Below are 23,176 nucleotides of genomic sequence, written 5' to 3'. Positions count from 1 at the left end.
AGCACTCAGGAGGCAGAGGCAGGCGGATCTCTGTGAGTTTGAGGCCATCCTGGTCTACAAGAACTAGTTTCTGGACAGGCTCCAAAAAAAAAAAAAAAAAAAAAAAGAAAGAAAGGGAAGGAAGGAATAAAAAAGAAAGAAAGAAAGGAAAGGTGAGACAGTATTTTAGGGTTCTTGCTTCATGAGTCTGCCAGACATTCTGCAGGACACAGAAGAAAGTGACTGACAAACTGCCAAAATAGGCAAAAGTCTTTCAAATTTCCTGCTTCATGGAAAAGTCTGCCAGATACTAAGGGCCTATAGGCTGAATATGGATGCCTCAACATTACAAAAGAACTTTGGATGACTGTCCAGGCAGCAAGATGTCTCTGTCAATTCTAGAACTTTGGAAGTTGCTTACAATGCACTTCCTGTTTACTTAGGTAATATTATATCCTTCTGGAGTCTTTGATGGAGTTGAAGTCAAAGAGTTATTATAGTTTTCCTTAGTTATGATAAAGGACAAATTAGAGATGAAACTTTAAACTCACAAAGATAAAATAGATAGAACATTTTCTTTAATTTTGCCAGAGATACAAATAGACCTAATATTGTAACTGTAATTCTTGCTTGATACAGGTTTGTTATATGTAATTTTACTATGTTAAAGTTAAAACCTTTTTTTATTTAGACAGAAAAGGGGGGATGATGTGGGATGGCCTTCTGTATATGTGTTGCTTTTATTGGTTAATGAATAAAGCTACTATGGCCTATGGCAGGGCGAAATATAGCCAGGCTGGAAGAGATATATATATAGAGAGTAGGTGAAGTCAAGGAGATGCCATATAACTGTTGAAGGAGGAAAATGCCAGAACCTTACCAGTAAGCCACAGCCTCATGGTGACACAGTTTATTAGAAATGGGTTAATTCAAGATGTAAGAGCTAGCTAGAAATACACCTGAGTCATTGGTCAAGCAGTGTTGTAATTGATATAGTTTCCGCATAATTATTCGGATCTGGGGCGATGGGAAATGAATGAGCAGTCTCTGTTTACAACCTGGCCATTTTTATGATCAGAAACAAACCATAATGCCTTGCCTGTATGTAACTCTACTTAGGAAATTATAACAGACCACCCATGCTGCTAAGAGAGGCAACGGGAGGCAGCCTGCTGAGAACACAGTTGCCTTTCCCCAGGAGCCAAGCGATTCAGTCTCATAGCAAAATCTACATATCCTCTGACTTTTGTCTGGTGGTTTTCTATAAACTGTAATGCTGCCACACACATGGTAGAGAGAAAAGGGTTCTTGCTTGCTTACCAATTTTGTTTCTCAATTTCTTTTGGAATACAGAGAAACTCAGGCTGAAAATTAGGAGCCTGGATGTCCAATAACAAACACATAGAATGCCATGATGGCGTGTGTGTGTACTCGTATGGGTGTGCACGACAGAGAGAGAGAGAGAGAGAGAGAGAGAGAGAGAGAGAGAGAGAGAAGCATGTGATCAGCTCCAAGCTTACAGGAACTGGTCTTACACCGACTCCAGCATGATTGGGGCAAAGTGATACCGGCGTGCAGGCACAGTACTATTCTGTGCTTGGTACGAGAACACTGGCCTCCCCAAGCTTCTCAGAAGACTGGCTCCGAATTGCAAGGGTATGTCCTCTGGAATGACTAGAAGCTTCTTACCATGTTTCTTCCCTCCCTTCCATTCTCCTTCATAACGGAAGAAAGAATTTGGGTATACATATACGCCGTAGCCTGTATGTGGAAAAAAGATGAACATAGTGACCGTTTGACAGCAATAAGAGACACTGATGGAGCAGCTCAGAGTCCGGAGTAGCCTGCAGGTCATTTCTAGACTCTCAACCCTTTCAACATGACAGTGTGCTTCACCTTGATTAATTGCTCTAGATGTGCGGGGCTCAATTCTGCTTATCGTTGGCCCAGCCGCTTCTTCTTTGGGTTTTGAACATGTGTTAACGAAAAGGTACGCTCACCAAGAGGAGGGCTAGGACAAGAACTGATTACAGGCTCTCAGGAGGGATTCAAAGGGCGGCGGTGAGGGCGGGGAAACAGTGGAACAGCCTCGGAGAGAATACGGCAAGGAGCCCATCCTGCCAGGCCCTTCACCATCCTCTCGTCCACACGGAACAAAAATCCACACTCACCCCTAAGGACTCCGGGCTAGCATTGCAGCCTGGGGTAGAGAGATAGCGGCACTAGTATGGACTCTGGCCTCACAGTGACCCTATTTCTCCGGTTTTAGGACAATTTCCCATCAGACCGCATGCTCACCCTGCCCAGTCTGACCTCGCCTCTACCCACCCACCTAACAGGGCGGGCTGGCCAAGAGCCTGCAGCCTCGATCCCGCCTGCGGAGTCACCGACCGCGGCCGAGGCCTGTCTGCAGAACAGGCTTCCGCCCTGGGCGGCCCCAAGTACCAGCGCTGCCCTCCAGAGCGACCGAGCTCCAGACGGGGTACGCGGCTCGTACCGTCTCGCGGCGGCCGTCTCGGCAAGTGCCGGTGCTGCTGGAGCGAAGCTGGAGTCTGCTCGCCAGTCGCCGCCATCTTGCCGCCACTGGTTGCCGAGCAACCGTAAAGACGCTTGCCATTGGCCCCCGGTTGCCGCGGGGCGGGGTCAGGCGCTGTCTTGGCGACCATAACATCCGCAGCGCCGGCGTCCGCTCCGGAGCCCCAGAACACTAATGCGCCTGTGCAGCACGGCGCACTTCCTCCGGCCCCGTCCTTCCGGCGGGAAGCACTCCCGCTAACGGCCTCGGCGTCCGTACAGGAAGCGGAAATGGTTGGAGCTTGGGCCCCGCCCCGCGGCCATCTTGGCGGCTGGAGGCGGCGCCGCAGGACGGAACGGAAGTGCTTGGTGCAGCTTCCCGGATCCCGAGCCGAGCTCTGGCGGCCGCCCTGCCCGCCATCCTCCTTCCGCAGCCGTGAGGGAGACCGCGGCTCGGCTGCAGCAGAGCTGCGAGGTGCTGGGGGTGGGCTGGTGGCGCGAACCTGGCCGGGCGGCGCAGCACCGCCTTCCTCTGGACTGTCAAGGCCACGAGCGGGCGGGCGGGGCCGGGCAGTGCCTTTGAGGCTGGCAAGGGCTTGCCAGGGGGCCGGCCGATCCCCGGGAGGGATCCTCGAGGGAGCTGGCGAGCGCTGCCCTCCCCGGCCGTGGGACATTGGAGGAAGGTGGCCTGTTGCTGCCCGCACAGCTCGGAGAGTCTGGGGCGGGCATGTGTTAGGAGTCCTCTTCCTACCCCACCACCGTGTTCGGTTTCGGGGCACACGTGTAGGAATTGAGCCTGAGGGCGAAGACACTACTGAGTGGATTGAAGGGGTGCTGGTTAAATGACTCTAGATTATATGGTGACATTAAGGAAGTAAAACCCCCGGCTGTCTAGGCTGTGAACCTTCGGCATCGCGCTGATAAGACTATATTGTCTTCCTTGGCAAGGATATCAATGCAAGAGGGCTACCCTCCTTCACACTAAGAACTCCCAGTGGCGTTTCTTCCTTGACTCCTAAGAACAGAAAATAATTGAAACTGCCTTTTTGGGTTAAGTTTCAACTCGCAATAATATGGAATTTCCTAAAAAGTCCTCAAAGGAACATCAGTAATCCAGACTCCGTCCCTTGCTTGGATCCTGGTGTGTGTGTTGGGGGATTGATAGAGTGCGAAGGCCTGAGGGAGATCCAAGATGATCATCCTCAAAGGTGGGAGGGGCCCAGCCTTGGAAGAACTCAGACCCGGCCTGGAAGGGCTGTCAAAGAAGGAAAGACTCTTGAAACCTGCAGGTGCTATTCCTTGGCCAGGAGGTAGTGACCACCGATGCTATGCGGAGAACTTTTCTCCTCTCTGCTATATTCCTAACTTCGGAGTGATGGAGTGCAGAAACTAACCAGATAGTAGGCTCTAGAACAAGGCACGGGGAGAATGTTCTGTATGGGTAGTACTTGTCCACTTTAGAACAATTTTTGTGTGTTTGTTGTTTTTTTAGAGTCAGGGTTTCTCTGTATAGCCCTGGCTGTTCTGGAACTCGCTCTGTAGACCAGGCTGGCCTCGAACTCACAGAGATCTGCCTGCCTCTGCCTCCCGAGTGCTGGGATTAAAGGCGACTGCCACCACCACCCAGATCTTAGAACAGTAATTAATCTGGCTTTTGTCGTGACTGAACATAGAGCATTTTCAGTAGGTATGTGGGAAGCACTGCAGGTTGTGAGACCCATCCTGAAAAACCAGACAAGCTCCCCCAAGAAGCTTGCCTTCTAGTGGGAGAAAGTTGAGAGATTACCTGAAAGGAATTGGAAAGCAATTGTTAAAGGAAATAGTAATTGATGTGACCTGGAACTGATGTCAGTTTGGATAGCTTGGAGGGCCTCTCTGACCTTTGAGGGAAGGGATGAGGACTGCAGATAGAACAGCTGGGACAAAGGCCTCCCTTAATCCAGGAACACGTCTGACGTGGTGAATGGCTGGCACTTGCTTGGAGCCAGGCTCTGAGGCTTCAGCACAGGCTGCCACTAGATCCTCATAAGAACCCTTTGAGACAGGCAGAGGGGATCTCATCTCATTTTCCAGATCCAAGCCCCACACATTCTGCAGTAGGAAGTGCAGTGCTGGGATCCGGAGCAGGCAGTGGGACTCCAAAGGTCACATTATTAATCTTGTTATGCTGCCTCTCAGGTTGTTGTTGGCAGTGAGTTTAATCTGATGCAGATCAATGTTTGTTCAATAATCAAAACTTGACTAATGTGTTTTCGGTAGGTTTTCTGCATATCATCTGAACCAGAGTTTTAAGCAGTCAGCTCAGCTTAGAGTACATACTTTAAAGGAATAACCATGTCTTTTTTTCTTTGAAATGGTCTCACTGTATAGATAGGCTGGTCTGGAACTCATTGTGCAGACCAGGTGGACCCCAAACTTACCTGCCTCTGCCTCCTGAGTGCTGGGATTAAAGATGCGCACTACCAGGCCTAGTATTTTCTTTTCGGCATTACTCTCACTTTAAGCAGATGTGTTTTGGTGGTAAACACTTGCATGTACATAGCACAGGGTGAAGAAGATGCTAAGACAGCTCTCTATAGGCTGGGTTTGGCCTAAGTGGGATGGGCATGTACACTCTAGGGAGTGCATTTTCTAATGTGCCTTCTATTAGATGTGGAATCCCCCGTAAAGTGTAAAAATGTACCCCCAGAAAGGGAGAGCCATAACTAGGTTTTTCAGTTAAATTGTGTATGTGTAGTTTATGCAACATACCAGAGACCAAAGGGCATTCTCAGTCTCTTGGATGGCTCTGAGCACTGTGCTTAGTGGATCCAGGAAATGGAGGCTTGAGTTGACTATAGGATTACCTATTTGCCATCCGAGGTCACATTATGAGGCCACTGACGTCTTCCAAAGGATCTCCCCAATGTTCACATAGAGGATAGGCTGGAAGAGTTGGACTTACAGCCTTACTGCCCTACTCTAGCTTTTGTGAACCTGATTTCTTACCTACTTTGGGAGCTGAGACCAAGCTCAAGACTTGCGGAAGACTGAAGTCTGCTTGCATGTCTAGATTTTAAAAGAGCTTCCCTGTGCAAGTGATGCACTTGAGGCCGACTGCAGCCAGGGCGCGACTCTCAGCTGCTCAGCACGGGCACCAGCCATCCTTGAGTCAGTTTCTTCCTGCACTGCACTCTTCATAGCAGAAGGAACTAGGACAGGTTCCACACACAGATGTGAGGACCAGGACCGTACGCTTTTCCCTTCACTGCCAGTTTCCCTGAGTCCATATCTGAAGAGCTGGATATTAGGCTGGGCCCAAGCCACTGCCTGGCCTTGGTCTGCTGGAGATTTGTCCCCTCTGAAATCGAGGGTAATGATGTTCTTCTTAGTTGTGCCTAACTTCTGTAGTGAATTCTACCTGGGATCCCAGCAGCGTGTTGAAACGGACAGGGCAGATAGGGTTACCTTTAGTTGCCAGATAAGAAATGGCCAGGGATAGCGGGACACCTGCTGGTGTAGTTGATAGCGAGGGGACTTGGCTCTGGGAGTATAGATCCAGGGCAGATCCTGGAAAAGACAAATGCTCTGGATCAAGTCTTACATCTTACAGACTGGTCAGTAGAGGGGAATAGTTTCACACCCCCTGAAGACTTATTTTTAAAGTATCTTATGTTTATCTCAGTTACAGAATGTCTGAAGGGGACAGTGTCGGAGACTCTGTCCATGGGAAGCCATCAGTGGTGTACAGATTTTTCACACGGCTTGGACAGGTGAGTGGATTTGTAGATCATTAATAGAAATATTTGGAAGAGAAACTGTGACTCCTGATGAATCCCGAAGGGTGAGCTTGTTGTTTCACAGGGAGGAGCTAAGCTACAGCTTGTACCCCTGTGGAAATTTTCGCTTTCAGGGTTTGGCTCTTTTCTTCACCATGCATGCCTGCATACACGTTCCTCACCGTGTGTGCCTGCGTACACGTTCCTCACCGTGTGTGCCTGCGTACACGTTCCTCACCGTGTGTGCCTGCGTACACGTTCCTCACCGTGTGTGCCTGCGTACACGTTCCTCATTGTGTGTGCCTGCGTACACGTTCCTCACCGCGTGTGCCTGCTTACACGTTCCTCACTGCGTGTGCCTGCCTACACGTTCCTCACCGCGTGTGCCTGCGTACACGTTCCTCACCGCGTGTGCCTGCTTACACGTTCCTCACCGCGTGTGCCTGCGTACACGTTCCTCACCGCGTGTGCCTGCGTACACGTTCCTCACCGCGTGTGCCTGCGTACACGTTCCTCACCGCGTGTGCCTGCGTACACGTTCCTCACCGTGTGTGCCTGCGTACACGTTCCTCACCGTGTGCGTGCGTACACGTTCCTCACCGTGTGTGCCTGCGTACACGTTCCTCACCGTGTGTGCCTGCGTACACGTTCCTCACCGTGTGTGCCTGCGTACACGTTCCTCACCACGAATGCCTGTGTACATGTTTCTCACCGTGAGTACCTGCATACACGTTCCTCACCGTGAGTGCCTGCATACATGTTCCTCACCATGAGTACCTGCGTACATGTTTCTCACCGTGAGTGCCTGCATACGTGTTCCTGGAAAAGGTCAAGTAAAGAGGTCTGGACAGTGGGGACCCCATCCTGTTTTTGTTTTGCTGCTGCTTTGTTGTTTGGTTTTTTGATTTTCTAAGACATGGTTTCTCTGTGTACCTTTGGGGCCTGTCCCAAAACTTGCTTTGTAGACCAGGTTAGTGGTAGTCCTTTATCTCTTTCCACCCTTTTCCTTTAACCTGCCACCTGCATCTGTACACGGAGACACGGAAACTGCCCTTTTGTTTTCTAGCCATCCTAACCTGAATAATCACACAAAAACTATATTAATGATTAATTATAACACTGTTTGGCCGATGGCTCAGATGTATTTCTAGCTAGCTCTTACATCTTAAATTAACCCATTTCTTTTAATCTATCCCCACTGTCTCTTTGACTCTGCCTACTCCTCTCTATATATATCTTTTCAGATCCTGCCTGGCTATAGTCTGCCCTACCATAGGCCAGAGCAGCTTCTTGACTAACCAATGGCAATAAAATATATTCACAGTATACAGAGGGGAATCCCACATCATGCATCCATACATCCTGGCACACCTCATCCTGCCCGAGCGTGTGAGCCTTCCATGTTGGCTCAGGTAGATACAGTTCACTCCATGACTGTCTGAGGCAGCCTCACACTGTATCTGAAAGTCTGACTTAGCTGGGCGGTGGTGGCACACGCCTCAATCCCAGCACTCGCAAGGCAGAGGCAGGCGGATCTCTGTGAGTTCGTGGCCAGCCTGGTCTACAGAGCTAGTGCCAGGACAGGCTCCAAAACTACACAGAGAAACCTTGTCCCGATAAACCAAAAATAAATAAATGAATGAATGAATGAATGTCTGACTCAGTGAGCTGATATGACTCAATTAAAAACTTCAAATTTTTGCTGGGCGGTGGTGGCGCACACCTTTAATCCCATCGCTCGGGAGGCAGAGGCAGGCAGATCTCTGATTTCAAAGCCATCCTGTTCTACAAAGTAAGTTCCAGGATGGCCAGGGCTAGGTACACACATATACGTGTGTGTGTGTGTGTGTGTGTGTGTGTGTGTGTATGTGTGTACATATGTATATGTAACGAATGTTTTAAATGCTATAATTAAAATTTAAAGTTATATTTCAAAATTAAATGTAAGACATATCTATGTATGCATGAAATGTCTGTTGATAGAAAACCCAGAATTTCCTTAGTAATGACTGTAGCTGTTTTGGTATGTCTACTCGCACACTCTGGCTGCCAGCAGTCACGCTATGACCAACCACTTAGCAGTGGGTGCAGGTAGGACCAGGCAGGCCTGCTGGGCAAGTGAGAGGTCCTGGAGTCTGGAGAGCACATCGGGGGCAGCGAGAGACCCTCGGGAAAACAGGTTTTGGGGTAGGGTTTGAGCCATGAGTCTTACAGTGTGGGATGGTGGATTTAAGATGTGTGCTTTTCCCTTTGCAGCCCAAGTCCTCTCTGTGGGGTGAAGTTAGTTTTCCCTGTAATGATGTTTCTGGGCTAATGCTGTAGCACAGTATTTTATACTTGATTATTTTATAATTTTCTTATGAAGTGGTTCTGTTTCAGGAATTATTGTAGGTAAATTTTGGATTAATCGTAGTCAGTGCTTCATGCTGGTGTATATTATATAACCTCTTACATTTTAAACATCTCTTTAAACTGAAGCCCAGCTATACCAGAAAGTGCACTTTGTAGTGTAGTGGGAGTTGTGGGCTGATGTTTTGTCTTTAATTCTTGTCTTACAGATTTATCAGTCCTGGCTGGACAAGTCTACCCCCTACACAGCTGTCCGGTGGGTCGTGACACTGGGCCTGAGTTTTGTGTACATGATTAGAGTTTACCTGTTACAGGTAAGCGTTTGCACATTGTCTAACTGTGCTATTGGTTGGGGTGTGGATTGGATGTATATTAGAGGTGTGGTCTGTAATAATTACTTTCAGAAGTTTCAGGGTAAGCACCTGTCTAAAGAGGATTGGTCACAGTCTGTCCTCACTTTATCATATCCTCTACCTAGAGTTCCGAGCATGCCCAGGCTAGCCTTGCCCTGAGTCCTTTAAACAGACCTGTGGAATCCTTCCGACCTTGCTGTGTCTCTCCATTCTCGAAAGGAGTGTTACAAACTCAGGGTGCCATGAATGACTTTGGCACTCACCTGGGATTAGCAGTTTCTGAGCTGCTACTTTGTGGCTAAGGAACATTAAGAGGGCAATATAATGGATAGGGTAGCTTAGGCAGTCCTGTAGATCCGTAGGCTGGCGGTGGATGCCTTGAACAGGTGGCTTCTCCTCAGACTTGTCTGGAGTTTGTTGCTTCCTAGTTAGACATGTGGTTTCCAAGAAGTCCTTGCAGACCTGTGTTGGATGCTTTTCCAGAAGACGGCAGCTCAGAGACCTCGTCTAGAGTGTATCTCCTCTGCAACCCTGAAAGCTTTACTTCCTCATTTAGAGCTCCTTCCTTTTATTCATCCATGTATTCATCCAGTCTGTAGAAGGACATTAGGACAAGAGGCAACACAGTGATTTACTGGATTCATTGATGCATTCACTACTGTGTGAAATTCATAAAGTGTAGAACTTGTCCTTTATTGTTTTCATTTTTAATTTATCCCTGTGAGCAGACACAGTGTTGGCTTAGCACGACATGATGATGGTAGGCTACTCTCTGGTTTATTCTGGAAGGACTGGATCTGTGCCGCATGTCTGAAATTAGTGTTGAGTTTCTGTTTATTGGAACTTGGTCGATTCACTAGTGGAAAGACTGGACTGGCAGCCTTGGGGTGGGGGTGGGGCACAGCACACAGGTTGGTTGTACTCTGTTCTGGATCAGATTTGTGCCTGACTTGGCATTCCTCATAGCTTGGCTTTTCAACATGATAGCATGCGTGCATAAAACTGACTTTTACATCCAGTTTTTAGTTGTCTGACTTGAAAATTTTTTAGGCAGAAAATTTCTTTTTGTTTTAAAAGTACAGGCCTTTAAGGTGTATGGTTTAGTTCTGGAAATCAACTAGGGAAGCTTGATGCCCTAGTGTGCTAATGTTGGGACTACAGGGATTCCCAGTTCTTTGTCTTCTCTGGAAGCCTGGGGTGGTAGTGCAGGCCTTTAATCCCAGCACTCCTGAGGCAGAAGTAGGCGGATCTCAGTGAGTTCAAGACCACTGGTCTGCAGAGTGAGGTCCAGGACAGCCAGGGCTGTACAGAGAAATTCTGCCTTGAAAAACCAAAAAAGAAAGGAAGGAAAGAATGAATGCATACACTTTTTCTCTTGATTCCTGGTTCTAGTTCTTTTTTTTTTTTTCTGTGAGGCTAGCATTCCAAGTGAAGTATTTTGGTGCTGTCTGCAGAGGACTGCCCCCTCTCGAGTGTGCAGTAACATGGACGTTCTGTTGTAGATGCCTTGTGAACCTGTGTGCTCACAGCAGGTTTTGAGGCCAGGTGCCCAGCCCAGCTAGCCCTATGGGGCAAGAGTGTCTATTGAGGAAAGCTTTCTCTTCTGCTGTAACCAGTTCTGGTAAGGACTGTGCCTGACTGTCATGCACATTTCGCTGAACCCTTAAAGAAGTTTGTTTTCTGGGCCACAGGTTGCCATGGTCATATCAAACCGACAAGGTAAGTTGAGGTAAATGGTCACCGTGGAGCATTCCTCAGTCCTTACCACTTCATCTGGAGTAAACCATGTTCCTAGTGCAGCAGAGCTTTATGGGTATGGGCTCGTGAACTGGTTCCAGCTGGTGGTGGCTGGGCTGCTCATTGATGATGGCTTTCCTTCTCTTCCAGGGTTGGTACATTGTGACCTATGCCTTGGGGATTTACCACCTAAACCTTTTCATAGCGTTCCTTTCTCCCAAAGTGGATCCTTCCTTGATGGAAGACTCAGGTACAGCAGGGGCTGCTGGGGCGCTGTCCAGGCTACTCTATGCATCTGCATTCTTCTGGGATAATCTATGGGTCTGGGAACACTTGGACCTGGGCTTGTGATATTTATATGTGCTGTAATGTCTGCATCAGAATGAGTTTGTCTGTAGGATTACCCCGTAAACCCTGTGCAGCTGTGAAAAGGATCATTCTTTAATCCCCATGTTGTTTAGGAGGAAACTGAAGCCCTGGGGTTAAATAACTAACTCATCCGAGCCACACTGGGGGCAACTCCTCTGCTTTCTGTAATAACTCATCCAAGCCACAAGCATGGACAACACACGCAGGGCAGCTCCTCTGCTTTCTGTCTCAGAATTCACGGTTGACCAGAGGGACCAGGAGCAGTACACAGCAGGAATGCAGTACAGATCAGTGGGACCCTGGTCGCCAGCAGCTGGTCCAGACTGGGGCATTGGGTGCTCCCTGGGTTCTGAGTTGAAATGTTCTTGGTGTGTTTTTGTGCCCAAGTGAGGCCAGCTTTGGGTTGTGGCTGACAGATAGTGAACAGTGGCCTTTGCTTTCTCGGGGGAAATGCTCAGTGCTGATTTCAGATTGGATGATTAGAAGCTTTGATAACCAGGGGCATTTCCTGTGGATTTTAGCTTCTCTGTCTGTCAGTAGGATAGATGAGAAGAGGCCTTGTATCTGGTAGTCCTGGTTGGCCCATTTTATTGGTTAGAGGATAGGTGGGAGGAGTAAACAGAACAAAATGCTGGGAGGAAGAGGAAGTGAGGTCAGAGTCTCGACAGCTCTCCTCTCGAGCAGACGCCTGAGAGAGACACCATGCCCCGCTCCCGGGATGAAGCTCTGACCCAGGATGGACATAGGCTAGAATCTTCCTGGTAAGCGCACCTTGGGGTGCCATACACAGATGATTAGAAATGGGCTAAATTAATATGTGAGAATTAGCCTAGAAGAGAATGGGCCAAGCAGTGTTTAAATGAATACAGTTTGTGTGTTGTTATTTCGGGCATAAGCTAGCCGGGCAGGCGGCTGGGGTGCTGGGGACGCAGCCCCATCGCCCTTATTACTACACTGGTGCATACATACATGGGCTCTCCTCCATAGGTTTGTAGACAAGGATAGGCTTGCCTACATTTCTCCCTTACCCTCTTGTTTTTCCTTTTTGGTTTTTAGAGACAGGATTTCTCTGTGTAGTCCTGGCTGTCCTACAACTTGCTCTGGCCTTGCACTCAGAGAGCCGCCTGCCTTTGCCTCCTGAGTCCTGGGATTAAAGGTGTGCACCACCACTGCCCATCTTTTTATTTATTAAGTGTGTATGTCACATGTGGAAGTCAGAGGACTTGCAGGATTTGTTTTTTTTTTTAAACATTTATTTATTTATTATGCATACAATATTCTGTCGGTGTGTATGCCTGCAGGCCAGAAGAGGGCACCAGACCCCATTACTGATGGTTGTGAGCCACCATGTGGTTGCTGGGAATTGAACTCAGGACCTTTGGAAGAGCAGGCAATGCTCTTAACCTCTGAGCCATCTCTCCAGCCCCCGACTTGCAGGATTTGGTTGTTTTACCATGAGGGTTCCAGGGATTGTCTGTCCCAGCAGCCAAGTGTCTTTGTCCACTGAGCCAGCTCAGTGTCACTTCTTACTTTACTGTGGGAATGGATTTTATGTCATGAACCGCTACATGGCCTGCATTCTCTCTTTACTACTTGTTTATGTACACGTCAGTTTGTCTTTGTCCTAATTTATGTAACTAGATAGTAAAACAAATGGAAAATCTGTGTGAAGTGTATTTTTGTTTGTTGGTTGTCTCTCCGGAGTTGCCTGCAGACCCCATACTTTATCTCTGGTTGACTCAATTTGTTGCCATGTGTGAGGCACAGCAGTTTGGAAGCATCAAGGGAAGACTTACAAGTGGGGCAGAAACCCGAAGGTAGAGGCAGATGCTTCACCTCTAGCTGATGTTGTACATTTCAGATGACGGCCCTTCATTACCAACCAAACAGAATGAGGAGTTTCGTCCCTTCATTAGAAGGCTTCCAGAATTCAAATTTTGGTGAGTGAATTGTTTTCCATTGGACAATAGAGTACATCCATCTCTGTATCTTATTTTAACAAACACATAGTAATTGTCCACACGTGGGGGCTATGGAATGACATTTTTTGGTACACATACATTGTGTAATAGTCTCGTAATGGTCAGGGTTAGGTATTTTGAAGTAAGTCCAGCATTGTTGCCCGCTGCTTACCCTCCTAGCTACATGTGGAAGTCATTTTTCCTGACCAGTCATGCCTTTATTTCTTCAAGGCTTTTGTGGAAGATACTTGAGCTATTAGAGTAGACCAGTTTTTGTCCCAGATAGTTATTGGTTTAACAAAACGAGAATTTTGTTTTGCTTGGATGTGGTATGCATTAATCTAAAAAGTAACAGCTGTATTGGGTATGGGGTGGGTCACAGGGCTGCTCTCTGGGGAGACCATCACTTCACAGTGTTTCCCCTTGGGTTGACACAGTAGTCTAGGGTTAGTGGATAAAGGGTCTTAACAGCTGTTTTCCAGGCCCCGTGCCTCCTGTAGGCACGGCTGTTGACTCAAGGCACCCTGGGAAGGTTAGGCCTTCCCAGAGCGGACATCCTGGAAGTTCTGGGAGACTAGGAAGAGACTGGGAACACATTAGTGTAGCTCCTTTTACGACCTTCTGTCAAAAGGTCAAAGCTATGTATGACCTGCTGGCCTGTCTTTGAGACTATCTGCTCCTGGACCACAAAAGGAGCCAAAGTCTTTGGCTCAGTAAACTGAAGGAGCAGACTGAGTTCTTTGAGTGCTTTAACTGCAGCTCTGGTGCTGTGCATGGAGCAAGTGTGTGAGATAGGATCCGGGAGAGGAAATAGAAAGTGGGCAAGACGCCCCCAGGAGCCTGGATGTTGTTCTGTAGGAAAAGAGGAGCTTGTGTGTGTGTGTATGGGGGGGGGGGGTGAGTACAGAGGCTGACAAGGTGTGTGATGGTGGCAGGGCTGTGTGCTGGACTCAGGCACCCAGTGTCAGGACCAGGGCCTAGGCTCTTCTCCAGATGGCAGTTCTAGGTAGCAAACACAAGGTACATATTACACTTTGTATAAGTTTAAGAAGTCTTAGCTTGGGGGCTGGAGAGATGGATTGGTGGTTAAGAGCACTGGCTGTTCTTCCAGAGGACCTGGGTTCAATTCCCAGCAACCACATGACAGCTCACAACTGTTTATAATCCCAGTTTCAGGGGATCTGACATCCTTACCTCACACCAGTTGCACATAAAAATAAATAAAAATGTGAAAAAAAGAATATATTAAAAAAATAAGAAGTCTTAGTTTTTAAAAGGTTGAGAGGATGTGGTTCAGTGTTACACACAGACTGACTTGATGTATCTCTAGTAGGTACCTCTGAGCAGACAAAGGCAGGAGTGTCAGCGGGTTGACAGGTGCCTGGTGCTACCTAGAGCTCATACTAATTTTTCCCTTTGCTTTAAGGCATGCAGCTACAAAAGGCATTCTTGTGGCTATGGTCTGCACCTTCTTCGAGGCTTTCAACGTCCCCGTGTTCTGGCCGATCCTGGTGATGTACTTCATCATGCTTTTCTGTATCACAATGAAGAGGCAAATAAAGGTAAAGATCACAGCACTGCTGTGCCAGGCGACGGCTCCAGCCTGCGGCCTCAGTGTCCCTGGGAAAGTAGCTTGGGTCTTAGTGCTGGGCATGGCCTCCTGTGTGTCATGACTGACCTGTACTCGGCTTCTGGCTTCTGTGAGAACAGGTGGGCCCTTCCGCAACAGTTGCTGAGTCAGAAAGCCCTGGGTAGGGCAGGGTTGGGCTTGGCCCTGTGGTGCCTCAGTGGCTCTCAGGGTCCTGTGGTAACCTCCTAGAGTGTTACGGCACATCCTTGGATTGGTGGTGTAGCTGCACCCTCTGTGCTCTCTCTAGCTCATTCCAGGGGCTCATGAGATGCTGTCCAAATGTTGGGATTTCAGGCAGGCCTCCAGTGGGTCGAGTCCTATGGAGCACACTGTTGGCTTCTTGACTTCAGTTGTGATAGCACAAACAGTCGAGGGGGTGCCTTTGGCTCTGCAGATCTAGGGAGAGGGTTAAGCAGGAAACTGTTCTCAAGTAACTCAAGTTTGTGTGTTTATTTCCCCAGCACATGATTAAATACCGGTACATACCATTCACACACGGAAAGAGGAGATACAAAGGGAAGGAGGACGTGGGCAAGACATTTGCTAGTTAGAAGCCGGACTGAATCTGTCACGCGTGTTCAAGGACGGTTTTGAGCCATTGTAACAATGCCTTTTCTTCACATAAAGTAGTTGATTATGAGGAAGTTGAATTTTCTTTTTAAGAGGAGCTTCAATGATTTGTATCTGAAATATCAGGTTCTTGAAGAAACTGGCATTTAAACCAAATTGCATTGATTTCTTTTTCAGTGATGTTCATGTGTTTGAAGTGAACAGAATTGTAGTGAACCAGAGGCTTGGGAGGCCAGGAGAGTGGCAGGCCAAGAGAGCGGGAGGGAGGATGGGAGTGTAGCCTTGCCTTCCTGACCACGCTGAGGCCGCTCCTCTGCACCAGAGGGACATGCCAGCCTGCTTCCTACATGTGAAAAAGAATGTAACCCTTTGAGGGTGACTCCCAGCAGCTTCGCGGGGTTCTCATGCCAGTTTCTGAATCTTACTCACTAGAGATGGTTTTCAAGTTGGCCTCTATGACAATGACTCAGAACTTTGTTCCTAACTACCATGATTGCTTTTGAAGGCCTGGAATTATAAATATATATTATATTTTAATTGTTTGAGATTATTTTGACACTTTCCTTTGATACGTAACATTTTCCTTTTGATGAATTTAAACTTGTTCTCATGCAACAGCCTCTCTAAGGAGACAGCAGTAGCCAGAGCACACCAGGTGTGGGGTTTGTCACATGGCCTTTTACTTCCTATGGGAAAACAGAAGCCCTCCGCATGTCGAACTTTTTGATGTGATAAAAATAATACTCTTTAAACATTTTACTAAGTGACTTTTAAATTCCAACTTTATTAAAGAAAGCGTCCCTTGCTTGTATAGTCTTCGTCTACACCACTAGTCATTCACTGAAGTACAGCTTGCTCTTCACAGCTGGAGGAGGGGAACCATGATGCCAGGTCCCACCAGGACAGAGGAAACACCACAGGGATCGGAGGGACTGGGGCTGTGACCTTTTCAGAACCCTACCCAGTCCGTCACCTGGGTTCCTTTTGTTCCTTCTAGAGCCACGCTTTGTGCTCTCAACCCATCACGTCTGCGCCTTTCTTTTCCCTCTCTTTCTTTCTTTCTTTCTTTCTTTCTTTCAACTATGTAAGCACTTGGGGTTCAAATCTGGACATTTTTTGTTTATATTTTCTGCGTTGTTTTCCTCAGCACTGACTAAGCTCAGGTGTGATGGAAAGTTGCAGCCAGAGGAGTGAGTTACAGACAGGGTGCTACAGGTCTGTAGAGCTGTGTTCCAGGTTCCCATGGGGACTCCGTCTTACCATAGGGTCCCTAAAGTTACCCTGGCCAGGTGGTGGTGGCACACGCCTTTAATCCCAGCACTTGGGAGGCAGAGGCAGGCGGATCTCTGGGAGGCCAGCCTGCTCTACAAGAGCTAGTTCTGGGACAGGCACCAAAGCTACAGAGAAACCCTGTCTCGAAAAACCAAAAAAAAAAAAAAAAAAAAAAAAGTAAACAAATAAAGTTACCCTGTGTATGTCTGGGTCCCCTAGAAGGATGGCTCCTGCTCTTGGTAAGGGGACCTTCACAAGGAGCCTTGTGACATCAAAGACCACTACTGGGAACTGGGCTTCTATCCGGACATCTTCACACTGTTTTATGAGGTCTTTCTAGATCTTCTGGGTTTTGGTTTTTGTTTTTTTCGGGACAGGGTTTCTCTGTGTAGCCTTGGCTGTCTTGGAACTAGCTCTGTAGACCAGGTTGGCCTTGAACTCACTGAGATCCACCTACCTCTGACTCCTGAATGCTGGGATTAAAGGTGTGCACCACCATGCCCAGTTAGATCTTGTGTTCTTAGTGTGGCTTTTCTGTGAAATTAGTTTCTCAAAGATGTGCCAGGCTGTCTGACATGAACTCAAGTTAAAAGCTTGGAAATGTCAAATGGAGGCAAGAATCAAGCTAGGGAAAAGTCAGGAGGGGCTGGACACAGGTGACACTGGAAAAGCAAGTCACAGCTGTCCCCTAACTCCTCAGAGAACTGGTATCTGAGGACACATGGAAATCGGTTTATAGGAGAAAACTCACTAAGCCAACTCTGCCAGGTCGGCAAGGTTTCAACAAGATGCTACTGCCCAGCCCAACCTGAGTTTACTCCCGAAATATATGATTAAAAAAAAAAAAATCAGCTCCTGCAAGTTGTTCTCTGATCTCCATACATGTACCATGACATGTGTGCACCTTCATATAATTAAAAAAAATCTGCAACCCAGGGAGCCCCCATTCCTACCCAGAAGGCTACGAGGAAGACCTCTGTTTTCCTAAGGAGTTGGCAACAGTATTAATAAGCACGGGGCAGGAGTGTTAGGAGGGTGCTGACCTCGGTGGGTGTGGAGCCCACAGTGCAGGGCTTCACCCCAGCCTCACCCTCAGCCCTGCCTCTCACACAGACCTGAATAAAATACCCTGAGCTTCCGAAGCAGCTCTCAGCTGTGTGACCTAGGGAGGGAGGGGGAACCCACTACTCCAGAGGGTCAGAAGAAGCCATAATAAGTAAGGGGCAACAAACTCTCCTACCCCCTATGGAGTATTGCCTGTTTGCCCCCAACCCTTTCTCTTCCCAGGTAGCTATGTAGCTTAAATGACAAAGAACAGTGCATGAGGACTTTATATTTCTGTGCAGACACAGTTCTGAGGATAAGCTGTCAACTTGCATCCACTTCTCAGAGCTGTTTGGTGACGATCTGGTCCCGGTCAGCGGTAGTGCCTCAGGTAGACCAGCTTCTGCGGTGGGAACTTTTCCCTGCACAAGGGACACTCTGTCTGTGGGGTGAGGTGTGTGTCACGATGGCCATGTACTGTATCTGGCCCCGATCCCCACCGTATCTCTTCTGTTCCACACATGCACAGCTGTGAGTCAGCCAGAAAACAGCCTCTCCCAGCGTCTGCATCCTAGGGGCACGGGACTGTGTTGATTCACCACAGCTGTGCCCACCTCCTTCAGTACCTAGGAACCCTGGATTTCTGGGGCCTCTCCTGGGCTTTTCCTTCTGACTGAGCCTCTGCCATGGCTTCCCAGCAACCCTGGGCCAAGAGCTGTGGAGGGGAGGGCTTCAGACCCCGTCAGTGAGAGACATCGGGCTGTGTGTGCTGTTCTAGTCTTCCAGCTCGGATGCACCCTGGTACTTCCTCTCAAGAGACAGGACTCTGCACATTTCACACTTACACATGCTGGCACTTGAGCAACTATGCGGACTGCTGACCTTGCAGTGTGAACGCTCGTGTTTTCTATACTGTAGCCCAGGATGCCCACCTCTTACCAGCAGGGCAGCAGCTCACTGGCTAGACATGCCAGCCAGGGCCCTGCTGCTTACAGGAAGCAGTGGCTTTGGGTACCTGTCCTGCTGGAAACAGTTCAGTGGCACAGAGGACAGCTTGGTGTGTGCTAGCATCCTAAGTGTCCTGAGCGTACCAGGAAGCAAGACAAGCCTATGGTTAAGTGTGGCCTGATCTGTACACCTGTCACCTACCATTCACCTGCATACTCAGTCAGACCTCAGAAGGGGAGTTCCCCAAGTCAGGAGAGGGTTGGGAGGTGGGGTCGAAGGCCGGGGAGCACATACCTTAGTGTTGCACCATTCAGTGATGCACTCCCAACAGAAGAGATGGCCACAAGGTGTCGCTGTGGAGTGTCTTCGCTCTTCCAAGCATAGGGTGCATAGTGGGGTTCTGCAAACAGCCCTGTCTTCCAGGGAACTCCTGTGGGGGTGAGGACACAGCTTAGGTAAGTGCACCGTTCACAATCTTAGAGCATGCCAAAGTCCCTCCAACCCCCTGTACACCTGCGGTGGGACAGGTTGCGGTGCAGCCTCCACTCCTTCCTGGCTCTCTGCTTCTGCCTGAAGCTGTACACCTGCAGCCCCATGGACAGTGCCAGATGCAACAGGGAGATGAGGCCCAGCAGTCGGTAGCTTGTGCGAGCCCTCAGGTCCTCTCCAGCCAGGCGGCGAGCACGGAGCTGTTGAGACAGGTGACCCCACCCCACTGCCATCAGGATCCCCCTAGGACCTGGCCTCTTGTCTGCTGGAGGTGTTATGTTCAGCCAGGCCTCCCCTTGGCACTGGGAGTGTCCAGAGAACAAGAATCAACCAGGGAGATGGGCTCAAGTATTGTTGTGAGGGAGAACCCTGGCTACAGGTTGACCTTTAGGCATTAGATGCAAACTGAGCCAGGAGGCTAGATGGACCAGGAAAATGGGTACGGATTCTGGAGCTGTTTGGGGACCACTTCAGAGGACGAGTAGGGTGGGAAATAGCAAGGGGAACCTAGACAGGCAGATGCTGTTCCCTTTACCGCATCCTCTAGGGACACTTTGACCCCCCCGGATACTGTCCTCGCCGCTGCTGTAGCTGGTGATGTAACTCCCATCCACATCACAAGAACCACAGTCTTCTACTCCGTACTCCTTCCTACTGGCAGGGAGATGAAGACAGCAGGGCAGCTATGCCTTTGGGCTGGAGCAGGAAAACAGGATGGCAGGCCCTACAGCAAACCCAGTGTCCAACGTTCAGTAGCCATTAGGGAAGGAGGCTGCTCCATTAAATGATTGCTGGGGTGGGGGGTTTGCTGGACAACCCCTTGTCTGGCAGTACGGAGGTTATCCTGAGGCCAGACTGTGGTTCTATGATGAGACTGGAGGGAGAGATGGCAGCTCTGGTGGGTGGTGGGCATGGGTGTGAAGAGGTGGGGGTTTAGTACAGACCGTAATGAGAGATGTACTTACTGTGGGCTACTGTAGGAATATTTGTTATATCAAGCCCTAAGACCTTGCCTTTCTGGGAGGGCTGCTATAGGCAGGGATGGACATGCTAGAACCTGCACTTGACACCTTCTGGAATAGGTGCTCATCCCCTAAGCAGTGAAATGGACACAGCCACAGGCCAGTGGGGAGAAAACCCAAGTCCACTCAGTGCCCGGCTCTGGTTGTAGGAAGGAAAGGATTTACTCCACTCTGTTTGTGGAAACTGACTGAATAAACTCAACAACATGTGGCTGTGACCATGCCATCAGCGTGGGCCCCAAAGAGGCCCCAGCCATCAGTCCCCCTTGGCATTGCTACTTACATAACGGATCCCTGCTAGCCTCTTGGCCAGGTGGTAGAAGGCACCATGGATGTAAAACCAAGCAACATGGAACCGGTGGAGGCAGGCAAGGCCCTGTCTGAGGATAAAGACTGCCCGCTGGAGTGTTCTCCTCTGCTGCTCAGTCAGGCTGGCTGCATGCTGACGCACCCAGCGCCTTGCCCCTGATCGGCTGCGTCCTCCAGACGGCAGACGCGTACTATCACCATCGGCTTGCAGCTCCTGCTCCAGAGGCAGCAGAGCCTTGTCCAGCAGGTAGGGCAAGACAGCATGCACTGCGACCAGCACTCCACGGCGGAGCCTGGAGGGCACACGCTGCTGGGAGGGGTCCACCTGAATGATCCCAACATACTCCTCTCCAAGCGTCTGGTAGCCTGGGGATCAATGCACAATGATGAGGATCCAATGCAGGGATGTCACACCCCTCCCCGTCCGCATCCTGGAACCTGCCCTTCCAGCTGTCACCTGTGAGACCTAGCCAAGATCAACATGGCTTCTTACTAGACCCACTGTGGGCTTGCTGTGATTTCATGATGTGACACAGATTTCCACTCTGGGATAGGTCCTTGTTTCCCTGGTCAGCTCTTGCTGTCTTCAGTCTTAATTTGTTCCCAGTTTCCCAGTCCCTCCTCTGCCTAAGCCCTACCCACCCGTTGTTCAAGAGTCTCGTGGCTGCTTCCAGGTTATGGCTCAGTCTGGATCTGGTCCAGTCCTAAGTATGAGATGTAAGGTCAGCTGCTTACTTGACAGTATCATATAGAGTCAGAATAAGCACCCTCAAGCCTGCCCCTGCCAACTAGCTAGCTTAGAGTTGTCCAACCTGGGAAAGCCTTGTCTTCTTACACCCTGCAGAAGCCAAAGCCAGACCTCTTATTCCCGAGGCCAAACCTGAGGTGCACCCTGAACTACGCTCTCCATGTGTCTATGACCCTGTCTGTAGCAACCTCTGTCCCCAGCATGTCTGGTCATGGCCTGCAGTTAGCTTCCTTGTATCTGGCAATGCCTCATGCCTCATAAAAGGGATAGACACTTCCTGAGAGAGGCTCCTTGCTTTGCCCCACCCCAGACTTGGTGTTTTTCCCTGAGGAGATCAACACTTCTCAGGGTGCCTTACAGTGTGGTTACCTGGTGCTTGCTGTTTCTCCCACCACCCAGAGTCTAGTGTGTGGGGGCAGGTCACCCGCAGCAATCTCTCCTGGCGTCTCTGAGGTGCTCTGCATTCCTTGTTGGATGCTGAGCTGGCTCTGGTGATCTGAGGCCCCTACCATGGCTTTTCTGTCAAGGACTATCAGCTTCTCTTCGTCCACCTCATGCAGGTTTAATGGCCAGTATGTGAGGGGTCAGGACTGATTTGCCTTTGGCCACTGACAAGTGGGTCCTGGGGTTGGGGATTTAGCTCAGTGGTAGAGCTTGCCTTGTCCAGTGAGCGCAAGGCCCTGGGTTGGGTCCTTAGCTCTGGGGTGGGGATAGGTCCCAATAGCACCCTTGGGAAGGTTCTGGATGAAGTCTTCAGGGATATACAAATGCAAGGAGACCCCCTGGCTGAGGGCTAGTGCTAGGCTTGCCTCTAGAGAGAATCTAGGCAGCACCTCCTCCTCTGGTCAGTGTCTTTCTTCCCCGAGGCTACAAGCAGGTGAATCCCAGGAGCTGCCCAGTGGGTTGGGTGGGCCGTGGGCCCGTCAGTGCCACGGACTGGCTAAGTGCTGCTACCTGCAACTGTGGTGAGGCCAAAGTAGGCTATGTCCGAGAGTAGCTCAATCTCTTTCCTCCATTCCAGCCATTTCTTTGCACCTGAGAGGAGAAAAATGTTACCTCTGAGCAAGTGACGTGGGTTCACTGAAATCCTCCCCCCCCCCCCGGGTGTGTGGGGCGTTAAAGTCCAGGTCCCATCCCTTCTCTGCTAGGGCGATCCTCAACTACTTCTTTTTTCTGCCGGGCTCCTCTGCTTCCCTGCCCTGTCCTCTCTCCACCTGGTTGACACGAATGACTCTGAGGGAAGGCTACTTCCTAAAAACCTCTCAGCTGTAACTTTCTTGAGTCAGGAACTGTTCTAGGACTTAGGAGGGCCCAGAAAAGTCTAGGTAGTGCCAAGAACACAAGCCAGAGATCACCTGTTTAGTATCAAATCTCGGCTCTCCCAAATCCCTGCCTGGGAAATCTGCCTGGAAACCTCCACGTGCCTCCCTGTAAGAGTAATAATGTCAGGTCCAACCTGTAGGGGCGTATGAGAAATAAACGGGCAAATGTTTGAGAACACTAAGCAGGCACTGTCCGGCGCAGAGACCTGCAAAGTGTTCTGCACGAAGTCTGTTTTGATCCTCACTTTTCTAAGGAGCTTCGGAGCTGCAGCCTGTCTGGGTGCCCGGGCGCTCACCCGCTAGGCTGTGCAGGGCGCCCCCCGCCGCGCTCCGCAGGCCTCCCAGGTAGTAATCGTCCTTCTGCGCTGCTCGGATCACTTCGGGTGCACCTGCCAGCGCCATGGCCCGAGTCGGTGAGCTCACACCGCGCCGGCGCGCCTCACGGGCGGGGCCTGTGACGCTCGACGTGCGCGGCGCAGACTGTAAGCATCACGCGGACGAAGGCGGGGCCTAGGCGTGACATCCTGAGAGGCGGGGATCTAAGGGCGGAGCTACGTGGAGGCCGGGGTGTGGGTGGGGCCGCGAGGGAGGGGTGGAGTCACGAGGGAGAGGGGGCGGAGCCACGTAGTGGAGTCGCGAAAGTCTTGATTCTCGGCCGGCAGGGCCCTGAGATAGCTCTGCTTCTCAGGTGTAATTTTTTTGGCAGGAGTTACATGTCTCTGGGACTGTAGGAGTGGACCCTTTATGTGGTCTCCCCAGTTCTGTTTTGAAGTTTCTCCGGCTGCCTTGGCTTGGGTTGGAC

General features: G+C 49.7%; 3 protein-coding genes across 3 annotated transcripts in view; 1 reads left to right on the top strand and 2 right to left on the bottom strand.

The window, feature by feature from the left end:
- Positions 1 to 2,552, bottom strand: part of LOC121443594 (MORN repeat-containing protein 1-like) — a 54,350-nt gene extending 51,798 nt beyond the window's left edge. Inside the window, exons 1-2 of the mRNA XM_041645411.1 lie at positions 2,477 to 2,552; positions 1,669 to 1,740 (exon numbers count right to left, since the gene is read on the bottom strand). Coding sequence (XP_041501345.1) covers positions 1,669 to 1,740; positions 2,477 to 2,552 — 148 coding nt within the window. The remainder of the gene's footprint in view (positions 1 to 1,668; positions 1,741 to 2,476) is intronic.
- A 250-nt stretch (positions 2,553 to 2,802) lies between these two features.
- On the top strand, positions 2,803 to 16,011 carry LOC121443550 (protein RER1). Its single transcript, XM_041645327.1, has 7 exons — positions 2,803 to 2,968; positions 6,158 to 6,245; positions 8,810 to 8,914; positions 10,841 to 10,940; positions 12,921 to 12,999; positions 14,447 to 14,582; positions 15,112 to 16,011. The coding sequence occupies exons 2-7, from the start codon at positions 6,165 to 6,167 to the stop codon at positions 15,199 to 15,201; spliced, it is 591 nt and encodes a 196-aa protein (XP_041501261.1). The 5' UTR covers positions 2,803 to 2,968; positions 6,158 to 6,164; the 3' UTR covers positions 15,202 to 16,011.
- Positions 16,012 to 17,328: 1,317 nt separating this feature from the next.
- On the bottom strand, positions 17,329 to 22,776 carry LOC121443549 (peroxisome biogenesis factor 10). The gene is made up of 6 exons (XM_041645326.1): positions 22,671 to 22,776; positions 22,007 to 22,087; positions 20,279 to 20,670; positions 18,998 to 19,173; positions 18,779 to 18,914; positions 17,329 to 17,978 (listed from the first exon to the last, which is right to left on the bottom strand). Exons 1-6 carry the CDS (start codon positions 22,774 to 22,776, stop codon positions 17,910 to 17,912), a joined length of 960 nt encoding a protein of 319 aa, XP_041501260.1. The 3' UTR covers positions 17,329 to 17,909.
- Positions 22,777 to 23,176: the final 400 nt, after the last annotated feature.

This window comes from Microtus oregoni, unplaced genomic scaffold, assembly GCF_018167655.1.
Source record: "Microtus oregoni isolate MIOR12 unplaced genomic scaffold, Mior012 000109F_ref0000275, whole genome shotgun sequence".
Lineage (NCBI taxonomy): Eukaryota > Metazoa > Chordata > Mammalia > Rodentia > Cricetidae > Microtus > Microtus oregoni.
Note: the sequence above shows the minus strand (reverse complement) of the source record. Positions and strands in the feature narration are given on the sequence as shown.

What these genes read in the sequence shown, in the direction of transcription:
- LOC121443550 (XM_041645327.1), top strand. Translation starts at nt 6,165, where the DNA reads ATGTCTGAAGGGGACAGTGTCGGAGACTCTGTCCATGGGAAGCCATCA. An exon ending in TTCCTTGATGGAAGACTCAG is followed by an intron (nt 10,941 to 12,920) that starts GTACAGCAGGGG and finishes TGTACATTTCAG; the next exon opens with ATGACGGCCCTTCATTACCA. An exon ending in CTTCCAGAATTCAAATTTTG is followed by an intron (nt 13,000 to 14,446) that starts GTGAGTGAATTG and finishes CTTTGCTTTAAG; the next exon opens with GCATGCAGCTACAAAAGGCA.
- LOC121443549 (XM_041645326.1), bottom strand. Translation starts at nt 22,776, where the DNA reads ATGGCGCTGGCAGGTGCACCCGAAGTGATCCGAGCAGCGCAGAAGGAC. An exon ending in CGCCCTGCACAGCCTAGCGG is followed by an intron (nt 22,088 to 22,670) that starts GTGAGCGCCCGG and finishes TTCTCCTCTCAG; the next exon opens with GTGCAAAGAAATGGCTGGAA. An exon ending in TGGCCTCACCACAGTTGCAG is followed by an intron (nt 20,671 to 22,006) that starts GTAGCAGCACTT and finishes ATTGATCCCCAG; the next exon opens with GCTACCAGACGCTTGGAGAG.